Source organism: Lissotriton vulgaris, chromosome 2_1 (assembly GCF_964263255.1).
Source record: "Lissotriton vulgaris chromosome 2_1, aLisVul1.2, whole genome shotgun sequence".
Lineage (NCBI taxonomy): Eukaryota > Metazoa > Chordata > Amphibia > Caudata > Salamandridae > Lissotriton > Lissotriton vulgaris.
Genome location: NC_141687.1, coordinates 270,054,206 through 270,068,127, shown reverse-complemented (window position 1 = coordinate 270,068,127; position 13,922 = coordinate 270,054,206). Strand labels below are relative to the sequence as shown.

The 13,922-nt window shown below is 47.5% G+C and overlaps 1 protein-coding gene and 1 non-coding gene across 3 annotated transcripts in view; one reads left to right on the top strand and one right to left on the bottom strand.

The window, feature by feature from the left end:
• The window catches only part of USP32 (ubiquitin specific peptidase 32), a 1,504,025-nt gene that overhangs the window by 251,223 nt on the left and 1,238,880 nt on the right, over positions 1 to 13,922 (top strand). For both annotated transcript variants that reach the window (XM_086954917.1, XM_086954918.1), the window contains exon 3: positions 6,954 to 7,059. In XM_086954917.1, the coding sequence (XP_086811043.1) occupies positions 6,954 to 7,059 (106 nt within the window). The remainder of the gene's footprint in view (positions 1 to 6,953; positions 7,060 to 13,922) is intronic.
• Positions 12,363 to 12,468, bottom strand: LOC147729955 (small Cajal body-specific RNA 11). Its single transcript, XR_015308944.1, has one exon.

Below are 13,922 nucleotides of genomic sequence, written 5' to 3'. Positions count from 1 at the left end.
GTGGTGGTTTTTTAGGTGTTTATTTGTTGGAGGGAAGGTGACTACATTTATAGCATGGTTTAGAGATTTTGTAAAAAAAAATTTATACAGATGACAATGACTTAACTGCTTTATTTTGCTAGGGAGCACAGAGCATGCAAGTCTAACACGAGTGCTTCCTTATACATAAAGTGGTCTTTAGTTGTGAATGTATTAAGTAACGGAAGGCGCTTGCCACTTGTCGAAACATTCGTCAGTATGTAGAGTTCTAGTTTTTAGGTTTCGCCTGGCGTCCACTGTGCAGCAGTGTTCGCGCAGGCGAAATCTTATGTTAGACAGTACGGGGCTTTGTCCCGCCTTTCTCTTCCATTGGCTAGCTCCATAAATGGAGGCTAGCCATTGGAAGAGATGGTTGTCAATCACTCTTTCCCCCGTCACGACACGATTCGTGGGCGTTTCTGTCTCTTTTTTTAAGTCCCGCCCCCCCACACCCTTCCTCTTGCCGAGGAGTTGTCCATGTTCTCTATCCTCCCCTTCCCGTTGTTGTGCCTTGTTTTTACATTTATTTATTGACAGCCCCCCCCCCCCCCCCTTTAGGTCTGCAAGTACCTCAAAAGCCACAGCAGGCACATAGGAGCCCCCTGCATGGAGCGTCCTCCTCGTGTCTGTGAGGGCGGGGCCCGCCCCTTCTGTGATGTCAGGGGTGTCCCCGGTGACATCACGGAAGGGGCGGGCCCTGCCTTTGCAGTCACAAGGGGGAAGCAGCCTGGTCCCCTGCAGCCGCCCCCATCGGGATCCACGTGGGATCCGTGTATATGCCGCAATCAGCCCCCAGAGCAGCGCCATCGGTAAGCAGGCTCTGGGGGCTTCACTTTTAAAACATTGCCTCGAGCCCCCGGGCCGCCCAAAGCCATCCCGTAATGCCCCGGATCCTGCATCAGCCCCCGGAGCTCCGCACCACTGCAGAGTGCTCCGGGGCTTTATTTTTAAAAAACGGATCCTGGAGCCCCACACCCGACCCCACAGGAGCCCCCAGAGCCGCGCACAGCACATAGCGGACTCTGGGAGCCACCACAGCCGCACAAAAAACCCGGAGTTCTGCATGAAGCGCAGCGGGCTCCGTGGGGGCTTCATTTTTAAAAATCGGGGCCTGAACCCCAGCACGGCCTCACAAGCCTCCAGAGTACCACGCATGGAAATGGTCTCTGGGGGTATTTATTTTTATTAAAAAGGACCTCGAGCCACACCGACCATACCGCAGCACAAGTCCCGGAGCCCTTCACTTGGCCCGAGGGTTCTGGGACCTTTATTTCTTTAATAATCGTGCCCCACACAACTGCAGCAACGATCCCCCCAGAGCACCACACAGGGAAGCGGTCTCTGGGTGCACTTTATTTTAATAAAAACGGGGCCTCAAGCCCCAACACCCCGGCCATCTTTATTTATGTATTTATTTAAAAAAAATACTGGGGCCTCAAGCCCCACAAAGCCTTGTTCCTCCTGTAATGCACCGTTTGCTCCTCTTCTATTTGTTTGCTCACGATTGTTAGTTTTGCCTCATGTAACATAGCATTTGCTTTTGTAATTTGTTCACTTGTAATGTTCTCTTGTATCAGTTCTGTTCCTATTGTGAAGCGCTCCGACACCCTCGGGTAAAGTCCGCGCTATAGAAAAACGCATACAAAAATAAATACTTCATGTCTCACCATCTGCACCGGCTGCTCTGAATCCCACACAGACCCCCCCTACTGTGTCTCTTCTCAGAGTCTCTCCACAATGCCTCCCTCCCTCCCCCTTGTCCTCAGACTGCCTCGCCCCCTCCATGACCCCCCCTGCTTCCTTCCACCTGTGCTTCCTGCAGCTCCACAGAGCTTTGTGTGCATGGCTCGCCCCCACATGTGCCAGGGCTGTGTTGGGCACACTGCTCCTTTCATGTGTGTGCCAGGCGAGGGACCTTCGTGCCCAGCATCAAAGCTCTATATGTCGGGCGGTGACACCCCCCCCTGCTGCCCCCTCGCCCCCCCCCCACCATCTGTCTCCCCTTCTCTCCTCCTTTCATCGCTGCCCCCTCTTCCACCCCCTCTCTCCAGCTCTTGTTGTCGGGCAGGAAGGGCAGGGTGACTCTTTCCAGGGGGATATCACCCATCGGGTGGCAGGGCGTGCGCCCCCTCCTGTCCCTTCCTCACCTCGCCATTCATAGTCTGATAAAGCGCACCGAAGCAGAGGGAGTCTGTGGGGAGGACCAGCATATGAACAGCCATGCAGGCTCACAGGTGGGTCCTTCAGGCTGCACTTCCTGCATTCACTCACACTCTACCCGCAGGAAGGCCCTTGTAACGGTGCTGCAGGAGTGCAGGGCACACAGATAGACACACGCACCCCACACCTCTATCCCCCTCTGGCGGGACCCCAGCCTGAGCTGAGCCGCCCAGGACAGTGCCCTCATCATGGTACACAGCCCAGAGATTCTGTGGATAGCAACCCAGCACCGTACCCACATCATGGTATGAAGCAAGGGTACGACAGATGCCCAGTACAGTACCCACAACATGGTCCAGGGCCATTGGCTGCGGTGGACAGCCGCCCGGCACAGAACGTGTAAGAAAGTAGGATCTGCCTTCACGGTTACCCCACGATTTGCTGGTGTTAGTATACAAGTTACCATTCAACAAGCAATAACTGCTTTTAACCTCTTTTTTTTTGGCTAACCACAGGCAAATGTAACGAGTTCGGCCCCTTCAGAAACAGACATGAGTAGGGTGTTAAATGCTCTTTAAGATGAATACAATAATAGTCTGTAATCTAAATCAAACATTACCTTCAAATTATTTGAGGGTTCTTTCTGGCTAAAACAGGAATTAACAAATAAGACTGGAGGAAAATGTTCATGGATTATGTCAAATTTAGACATTATTTTAGGAAGTGTGGGTTGAATTCACAGAAGTTCATCTTTGAGAAATGGGATTCTCAATCAATAAAACATTAACTAAAGAGGCGTGTTGCTAGTTATCAGCTGAAAAACAATAGTGTCTTTCAGTCTCAACCACACAGAGGTCTTAAGTGCCTGAACAACATGTTCATCCCATGTAAAACTAAGTTCCTTCGTAAAACCGAAGAGTTTAGATGAGTCTATTTAAAAAGTCTGAACGCGAAGTATGTTTATAGGCTTGAATATCACTTTGGTGAAGGCGCCACACTGGTTCTGGAAGTGCAAAAGATATTGCCTCATTGTGGACATTTAAGATTTTGGTTTGATTCTCCAGTGGCCATTTACATAGCCACTTCGCCTACACTATTCTTGCCCCGGAATTTCAGTGCCTAGGTTCTGGCATAAGAAGCCCACATGGTCCTACTTGGAGCGCGTACTTATTTATTTTATTATTTAATAGTTTTATAGAGCGCAAACCAGACCCGTGAGGGTTTCAGAGCGCTTTACAGGATTGAGGGTGATATACAAAAGTGTTAGGAGGGGAGGGAACCAATTGGGTAAAATAGGTAGATACATTATACAAGAAAAATTGCATGCAGTCTAAGGTCCCGGATATATTTGGGATAAAAAAAATCACCAGGTAGATACATTATGAACGAAGGCACGCAGTCTCAACTCTTGCGTGAGGTGCCCAGGAGTGCAGGGTAGGTATCACCCGTAAAAGCCCTGGATAATGCCGAAGTGGAGGGTGGAACATGTCGTTGAGGTGATTGTAATGTGATCGTTTGGCGTAGAATTTGTCCATTAGGAAAGTTTTGGTCTCCTTTTTAGGTCTCCGCCTGCGAAGGCTGCGCTTGCGCAGTCTTGCAGGGGAGATCTTATGTGTTTCAGTAAGGGGCTTAAACCTGCCCCTCTTCTCCATTGGCTGGCTTCCTAAATGGAGGCCAGCCATTGGAGGAGAGGGGCGTCACTTCGTTTAAGCCCCGTCTTTTTGGGATTCGGGGGTGTGTTTTTTACTTTCTTTCTCTTCTCTTCCCATTGGCTGTAATTTTACCTTCCAGCCAAAGGGAAGAGGAGAGAAAGAAAACCATGCCCCCGAATCCGAAAATCACGGGTCGTTTTTCCGAGGCATTTCTGCTTTGCCTCGGAGAAATGTGGTTGTGTGGAGTCTCTCCTGGTCGCGGCCCCAGCTTGGATGCCGCAGGTAAGCTCACCCTCCACCCCGTCCCCCCTCGTTGGTTGTGCTTGCTCTCCTGCCCCCCCTCGTTGGTTGTGCTTGCTCTCCTGCCCCCCACTAGTTGGTTGTGCTTGCTCTCCCGACCCCCCCCTCGTTGGTTGTGCTTACTCTCCTGCCCCCCCCCCCCCCTCGTTGGTTGTGCTCGCTCTCCTGCCCCCTCCCCTCGTTGGTTGTGCTTGCTCTCCTGACCCCCCCCTCGTTGGTTGTGCTTGCTCTCCTGACCCCCCCCCCCCCCCCGTTGGTTGTGCTTGCTCTCCTGCCCCCCCCCCTCCCCCTCGTTGGACCCTGCTCATTGGTTCCTATTGTAGGGGAGGGCGACTCTTTTGATGCTAAACTATGCTTTTTGACTGCACACTAGTATTTTGTGAATAGTGAGAAACTTGTGCTGCCTTATTTATTAAAACATATTGGGCTGCCTGTCATTGCAATCAGGGATAAAGAGACAGAGGAGTGAGTGACAAAGAGAGAGAGAGAGAGAGAGAATATGTGAGCGTGAAAATGTGTGAGACCGCTTTATGCGGAATGGTGGTGGTTAGCACCAACAGTTTTTAAATTAAAATCAAACTTTGAAAGTGGGCCTTTCTTGAAAGCCCTTGTGTTTTAAAGGAAAGAAAATTATTTCTTTCTCAACAATATGTGCAACATCCCTTATGTTCATTCAAGTCGGTGATGCTTTCACGCTTTACTGCCGAATGCATGGTATGTGGACTTCTATTTCCTGAGAGTGATTTCTTTTCCCAGATGATGTGTTTCTGCAGTTTTGTTTTTCCTTTAACATATGAATCTTGTACAGCACATACTGCAAACTGAGCCGCCTTTAGGTTTCAGAGTGAGTTCCAGAGTTGGCTGAGTGGTAATGATAGCATGCCTAAGAGCTCTGTAGATTAGGATGAGGGAAGGCAGTGCGAGTGTCTATTAGCGAAAGTCACAGTGCCATAAAGATTCTCAATAGTGCCAATTCAATCCTTGGCCTCTTTGCAGAGCATACAGAGTTATTGTCAGGTGTGCCTATTGTAATTACTTTTCTATGGGAAACTTTGTGAAGGAGTTGCACAACTTTTAAAATATGGAAAGTGCCATGGGAACATGTGTCTAACTCTCCCTAGCCGCCCCCTGCGCACCCCCCACACACACACACACGCTCACACTGTGTGGGAAGCTGGCCTGCTGGTTTTGCCTGCTGGCTGCAATCTGGCTTTGACACTCTCTATACAGAAGTGAGTGGTGCCAGTGGGGAGAAGTGGGAAATGACCTTTAGAAGGAAGCGGGCATTGTGAACTGAGAGGGAATTAGTTGCAGTCTCCTAACAAACATTTTGGGCAACTGTATTTTTTTTTTGCATACAAATTAAGCTCAGTATGGTGATGTGGGTTCTGATAGGGTCGAGGCGGGACCTGGTTTGGGGTGCTGTGCTATGTTATCACAAGGTGGCCACTGTCCTTTTGGGGAGCACAGTGGAGTGTAGGCTGGGGTCCCCAGCTGTCTCTCAGAGTTGATTGACTCGAGGACACTGGCCCGTAATCTGACGTGACGCATCCTGGCTCTGTGTGTGTGTGTGTGTGTGGCTCTGTGTGTGTGTGTGTGTGGCTCTGTGTGTGTGTGTGTGGCTCTGTGTGTGTGTGTGTGGCTCTGTGTGTGTGTGTCTGGCTCTGTGTGTGTGTGTGGCTCTGTGTGTGTGTGTGGCTGTGTGTGTGTGTGGGGCTCTGTGTGTGTGTGTGTGTGTGTGTGTGGTTCTGTGTGTGTGTGTGGTTCTGTCTGTGTGTGTGTGTGTGTGGTTCTGTCTGTGTGTGTGTGTGGGGGGTTCTGTATGTGTGTGTGGCTCTGTCTGTGTGTGTGGCTCTGTGTGTGTGGGTGCATGTGGCTCTGTGTGTTGCTCTGTGTGTGTGGGTGCAAATGCAATAGGTCTCGCAATTGCGAGAGATTAAGCTATTGGCATTGTAAATGACAATGCCAATTATCTATCTGTTTTCAAAACCAACACATAAATAAAAATGTTGTCATTTACAATGCCAATAGCTCTAACTTTTGCAAAGGCGAGACCGTTGCATCGTAAATGCTTATTTTTTTATATAACCGCTGACATTTTGTGGCATGGCATGGCATCAAACGGCCTGCCCTATTTAAAAGCAGGTCATTTGATGGCGTGCCCGCCATGTTTATGCCTGCTGAGGCGAGGCGAAGCAAAGGGGGTTGAAAACAGTGTCCCTGGTGCTGGTAGAAAACTCGTTTTCTTCAAAAGGATAGCCACGCTTTGGAAGTTTGCCTTGGAGAAAAGACCGCAAGCCTTTCAAGCAACTCTGAGCAATGGGCAACATTGCATCATTTTCCCAAGCGTACTCCTGCCGTGTGGGCTGACCTGAACAGGGCACTTTAAATCCCTGCCATGAAGCGAAAATCTTGGAGTATGGTAGATGAGGTGCAGCTTGGGCAGCCAGTGCGCCTTCGGTCAGTAGACACACGTGGCCCTAATCTTGATCGGCAGAGTAAATGATGTGCTCTTCGTGGTGAATCAATTAAGAATGGGGGTTCTCTGGATGCTTACTGCATTCTGAAATATCCGAACTGCGTATAGTTTGCTTCATTCACAGTTCACAACAACGTGAGTATATTAAGCTAAACTTGTTTCTAACATAAGCGTTCAACGTTATTTCATTAGCGCTACCACTGATCAGAGCATAGAATGTTTTTGTAATCTGTGTATTTTTGATCGCAAATGATGACCATTAAGCACTTAAGAAAATAGCAAAACCGGAACGAGAAAGTTATGACTAGCAGACTAAATTTAATGCTTATATTTATTATTTCCAGGTCATCTACTGCTCTTTTGGTGGAACATCGAAGGGACTGCATTTTAATAACCTAATTGTGGGGCTCGTGCTTCTTACCAGAGGACGAGATGAAGAAAAAGCCAAATGTAAGTTTATTAGCATTGTGCTAAGTAATGTTGGTCCGTGTTTTTCCTGTATCGCTTCCAAGCATGCCACTATTGATTTCCATAAAATTCAGCAAGTGACTACCACTTGGAAACAGAAATCCCTTCTTTTATTGGAGTGTTTACTTTGTTTCAATTGTGTTTTAATCTTGTAAATTATGCCGAGCTCCATATGTATTGTTTGCCTCCGTTGCCAGCCCTTCCAAATGTTTTGGAGACATCTATTTCAAGTGAATGGAGTGCATTATTTTGTATTCCGATGTGTACATCTCAGTACAGACTCCTCATCTTAAGAGTATTACTCTCCCAATGTGCCAGACTAGATCTGTAAACTTTTTCATATTGGTGCTCCTGTGTACTGCTAGATGGAATTACGTGGCCGTGCGCGTGAATTGGTGACGGAGCTGGGAAACATTTAAGCACCACCCCTGCATGCTGACCCCAGCTCCTTTCTTTCCGCGCCTTTCAATGTTGATCTGGAGATCCGCTCCCACATATGTATGTTTCTGGGCAACATTTCTAACTATTTTACCAGCTTGTTTGGAAAATATTTCCCCTTGCAAAATTACAGCTTTCAAGCCACGCCATGACACAGGATGCAGATTTCGGTCAAGGGCCTGCACAAGTATTTGCGGCCACCGCCTAAGTCCTGATCCTGTTCCAAATCACAGGTGCAGATTTGGTCCTGAGGCTGTTCACACGACCACTGAACTTCATACTTGAGGAACTCTGGTAAGTCCAAGTGGTGTAAGCATCAGTAGATGAAGCAGGACTCAATCCCAACGTGCCAATCTGATTTCAAAGAGAATGCGTGAGTGCATCATAAATTCAGCAACACCCCTTCAAGGTCTCCGACCATTGTTCCGATTGTTCCACTGGTCCCAACGGTTTAGGTAAATGATACCCCAACATTTATAGACACCAAAATTTTACCTAAATCAAATTGCCCATGTTTACTGTATCAGAGACCGTGTTAAACCTCAATTTCATGAGGCAGTGTGTTCTCACATTAAGGCCCTGTGATATCGCCAGGGATTGAGGTCACCCGCTTTGTAAATTTGACACCCAAATGGAACTCCCAAAAGAAACTACAGGAAAAGACTCTCAAGGGGATAGTTAAAGGAGGGAGTATTTTATTGTAACCACAAAAGAAATGTCTATAGGTTTCTTTTGGAGTCTCTATATTGTACGTAGATCTGGGGTAGATGGGGAAATAAGAAATCCGGCTGGGCATTGGGGACAGGGAATGATAAAAAAAAAAAAACAGTCCACAGTCACTGCTGCTGTTGGTCCTTTGCACCGGGGTTGTCTCCTTGTTGTGTTTCTTCGGGTTACCACAGGGGAGTGTTTCCAGCAGGAATAGAAAACAAAGAACACAGGATCAGCCGAACTGGCAGGTTACCAAAGAAAAGAAATAGGGAAAAGTGCTTCCGTCACCTTTGTGCTCCTAATGTGTGGTGCCTAGGTGAAAAGGGGGTTTGCTTTGGTGGTTTCAGGGGATGTGACCTTTAATGCATGCCCACCAGCCTCTTAAAGAAAAGAACCCAGCCCTGGGCACTTGCCTGGACCCACGACCCTCCTGGCCATGGGGGTAGGAGTCACAGCCTCTCCTTCCACTGTGGGAGCGCTGGACTCGATCGCTTTGCTCCCAGAGCGGTTGTCCAAATGCTGCTGCTCTTCTTCTTCCTTGCTCGTTTCCGCTTCTGCTCCTCTCGCCTTCGCCTTTTTGCTCGCAACTACTCCTTTTTATCTCTCTTCCGCGTCTTCCTCTCTCTCCTCCACGTCGTCCTCTCTCTCCTCCGCGTCGTTCTCCCTGATCGCCCTGGGCCCGCCTTTTTCTTTCCCAAGGTCTCCCTTGGGTCGTCCCTGATTGGTTCGGTCTCCTTGACGTCTTTGATGTCTGCTAGCGCGCTGCCTCGGCTTTCGCCCGACCACATCGCGGCCGCCATGTTGGATTGGTCGGGCGGCGCGCCGTGTCGGGAAGGGGAACCCTCACATAGCCTCCCCTCTAGGAATGGACGTGTGGGCCATTCAGTCACCGGATATCTGGAAAGGAAGTTGACGTTCGTTTGTAGTCTCCCGGGGGCATGCATGGTGTGGAAAGAAAAGGGCTGCAAGGCAAGGAACCAACTGAGGATTTTAGGGTTAGAGTCTTTGTTTTGTGACAGCCAAGTTAGAGGAGCATGATCAGTTATCAAAATAAACTGACGTCCTAGCAGATAGTATTGGAGGGCTTCAAGGGCCCATTAAATCGCTAAACATTCTAGCTCAATTGTGGCATAACATGTCTCTCTAGGGAATAATTTACGGCTCAGATATAGTACAGGGCAGAGACTGCCGTCCCGATCAGGTTGGGAGAGAACCGCTCCTAGCCCTCTACCGGATGCATCGGTCTGGAGTACAAAGGTCTTTTGATCATCAGGACGTACTAGTACAGGTGCGTGACTTATGGCCTTTTTGAGTTATCTGGAACTATGCTCCTGGAGACTTGAAATTGTAATGCAGTATTGGTTGTTCCAAAGGCCAATACTTTACCACCAAATTCAATTTTGTGACTAAACCATGAAAGTGGGCTCTTCTTCAATGTATTGTTAATTATTTTTGCCAGAACCTTACTACTAAGCTTTGAGATTGATTCTAAATACTTACAATTTTGGACAAAGCATGGAGACTGAATAAGATCTCAAAACAATTGACCATGTGCATACACTAAAGCCAGATGTGAGGGGCAGGCTAAAAAGCATGTCTCCTGGTTCCCTATTTCCTGAATAGCTCGCTTGACCGCAACTAGCGTGGCAGTGATTCTTATCGACCGTTCAAGGAAGTACCTTTCCAGGGTAAAGTCACTGTATTGTGTATCCTTCTCAGATTTAAATTTCAGTGTTTATTTCTAGCATTTTAAGTGGTAAAGTCAGAATTGAATTTCTAATGGATATTTCTAATGGCATATTCTTCACCTTTAGAATACTCCATAGGCTCCATACTCAGTCAATCAGCATTTGTATAGCGCAGCACTGTCACTCCTAGGGGTATCTGGGTACTGTACGTGCAACGTTTCAGTCGCAGAGCCAGGTCTTGCGTTTTCCTGAAGTCCGCCAGGGAGGGTGCTGCTCAAAGATAGAGGGATAGTTTGTTCCAGGTCTTGGTGGCGATGCAGGAGTAGGAGCGGCCTTTGCTGCGAATGGGACTGATGCGGGGAGTGTGTGCACAGGCTAGTGAGAAGGAGCGCAGGTGTCTTGTGGGTGAGTGGTAGGTTCAGTAATTGCTTGATGTAGGCCAGTCCTTGATCGTCCAGAGCTTTGTAGTCATGCATGTGGATCTTGAACTGGCATCTCTTTTAGATTGGGAGCCAGTGGAGGTTTCTGCGGTGGGGGTAACGTGTCCTTTGGGGATGTCCAGGATGAGTTTGGCTGCAGTATCTGTGTGGTCTGGAGTAGTTTGTGGAGCTAGGTGTAGATGTTTGCGTAGAGAGCATTACTGTAGTCGAGACAGCTGGTGACCAGGACCTGAGTGATGGTCTTTTTGGAGTTGACTGGGCTCCATCCGAAGATTGGATTCAGAAGCTGTCACAGCTTTCAGTTGACTGTGTTTTCCAAATTGAATTCTGATATCCCCACAGAAAAGTCTACCAGAAACAGATTTTGGTTACAAACCTGTATAAGGTATGCCTTTGGTTTTTCTGGAAATGTGCAGGCATCCTTGATGGATCCCACCTTTTTGGTGAAAAGGCTGATTCCACCTTTGAACTCTAAGGAATGTGGAGCCACTGTGCTTTCCTTGGGCATTTCAATTCCTGCCAAATGGGGTTTCTCCTCTGTTTTGGCCCTTACGAGACTGCTGCAGGGTACACCCACCCTCTGGAGTAGTCGTCCCATCCTTTTGTGGCTGGGAGCAGAGATAAAGCAGACATCGTGCAGTGCAAGTAACCAGGAACAGCTCTCTTCTTAGTTCCCCTCCCCTGCAACATCACCTATCAAGGAGCTTTAATTTGTCCTTAGAGGTGCATCACCACCGTGTGAGAGGCAGGATCACACATTTTCTCCAAGTGTAGCAATCTATGACATCTGGCAGATGGGTCCTCCAGATCATCCAATATAGTTGTGCCATTTCATTCCTTTTTGACCCGCTGCAGCTTCCGTTCACATCAAAATGAGTTTTATAAGAGCACCTATCATTTTTTTTCAAGAGGTACGAGCTCTAATGTCCAAAGAGGCCATCAAGAGGGTCCAGACTGTGAAATAAGGACGGGATGTTACTCCTGCTGTTTCCATTTACCAGTGAAAGAGAGAATGGCCTCACCCTGTTCCAGGTGCAGTCTGCCATAGATCCATGCAACTGAATGGTAGCTTTGCACCTTCAGGGCACGCACTTGCACCGTTCGCAACACACAGGAACAGAAGAACATGTACTTCATGCATGTCCCAGCTTGCCAACATATGCTGGGGACAGTGAAAAGACTAAGATTTCACTGTAGATTGTAGAAAATTTTAAGGGGGGGGATCAGTAAACATCCCAGTGTTCCTCACTAAAATCCCAGCTAGCATCTTGAATTATATGCAGCCCTTTTTGATTTTCTCACACCTCATTTTTACTGAAATATTTACTGACGTCAGTTGCTGAGTATTTACAATTTATTTCCAAATATGGTGCCCTATATGTGTTTTTAAGCTTTCTTTGTAAGAGTCAGCAAGTATCACTCATGTACTCCATTGAATGACTCGTCTGACTTTAATTTTGTTGTTCGATTAAGCAAGCATTGGGCAAACCCAATTCATCTTAGTTTAATGTACTAACACATGAAAATATATCTCTAGCACATTAAAGCCATACATGTATGTGCAATAGATTGGGTGCAAAGAAAGCAACGGTGGTGAGAGGATAGTTCGGGAATCAGAAGGGATGACTGAGGAGAGGATGGGCTGGTATGCAAAACAAGCATTGAAAATGCAATAGGCCTCGCCCTCGTTTAATTTAAAGCAATTCTGTTTGTAATTAGGTGGCTTTTTAGCTTTGCTTTTATTAGTGTTTTTCAAACTTTCATGTACATAACATGCATATATGTATACATGCATTTATATTTGTATTTATATAGATATGCAGATGTGTGTGTGTGTATATATATATATATATATGTTTAAATATGTATGTATATGTACACATACATATATATAAATGCATATGCATAAATATATATATGTGCGAGTAGAGAGTGAGTAGTAGAGAGTGAGTAGTAGAGAGACAGGCTCTGAAGATGAAACCACGCCTCTGTCTCCGAGGGACATCTCTCTTTCCTCTCTTTTCTTTTAGAGCTGCTGCCCCAGGGCAGCAGCTCTAAAAGAAAAGAGAGGAAGTGAAAGCACAGTGAGACCAACAAAGGGAGGGGCAGGTCTGCTTAATGGACCGGGGAGGAGATGGGGGCGGGTGAGGCTATTCTTTCACTGAGCACAACTGTGCCTTGGCTGGGGTTTACGTTGAATGACGCGGCTCGGTAGTAAACACAAACAAGCCCCACAACAGTACCTTTATGTGCACTAGCACCAGGTACATTTATAGCCACATCATTTACACAGCAACCAACTCTCGGTCTGGTCAGCAAGTCAGCAACAGGAAATGCCTCGAGAGTACAGAACTTTAAATTTAAAAAAATGCATACCACACGTTAATAAAATAACCGTTTGTGGGACTGATGTGAAGGGAAGGGGGATAGATGACATTACAGTGTGACAGGAACTGAAAGGAAGAGGCGAAATCGCAAGAAGGGGGAAACTGGGCGAGAGATTGGTAGAGGATAAGAGGCGAAATCGCAAGAAGGGGGAAACTGGGTGAGATTAGTATTCTGGTAGGCGGCAACATTTAAGCAACGTATCTCTGATATAGACAGACGGAAGGGAAACAAATAGTGCTTCCCCAGTAATTGAAGGCAATGGTGTAACGCTGCGGTAAAAGATCCAATCCCTGTGGGCGTGCCTAAAAGGAGACAGGGTGGCAACAAGGAAGGATTGACATGCCTTCAGTGCAATCATTGCACTGCCCTTGGCATAATTTGTGACGCCAAATGACGCACATGAATGAAAGTTGAAGGCGGAGCAGGGACGAGGCTTCTGGAATCGTATCAATTCCAAGAAGCCTCGTATGACGAGTGCAGTGCATGCGCTGTTTACGTCAAGCTGAAACCTAAAAAACAGACACTCAACTGACCAGCCTACGGAAATAAATGACCTTTTTGGCAGTACCCTAAGGGGTGCTTTGACTCCCACAGTGCCACATCTCTCCAGTGGTGTTCTACAGCAGCCAGGAGAACCCTGGCTTTACATTCTGAGTCCACCCAGGATGCACAATGTCCATCTGATAGGCGTCCAAGTGCTAGGAAGAGAGTGGGGGGCCTTCACTGTCCCACGTGCCAGCTCCCCACATCAGCTTGCTGGCTCTAGGTGCAAAGTTGTTTGGGTTAAAGCCTGCTCAGAGTGCTTAGGAGGAGTAAATGAGGTGTGGAGCGGCGCAGGAATTTTAGCGTCATCGGTGAAGTGACATTTCAAACACCCATCCTTTAACAAACGGGTGCATGTGATGGTTTTAGATACAATCTGCCACCCTTGAAAATGGCTCCCTAGGCAACTGACTAGAATGACCTTAGTATAGTACCAGCCCAATGCAGTGGTCTGTCACGTGCTGGCATTTTTCCCTTCTTCTATGCGCCTCTAGTTCATAGTGGTAAGTGAAGAGAAACTCCGGCTCAGGCTGCTGGCCGCCCCACCTCCTCTGTAGAGCGACCGGACTGCACCAACTGGAGAGATCTTTTTTATCAGTCTTGTATGCTACCACTTTTAAGGCGACATCGCACCATT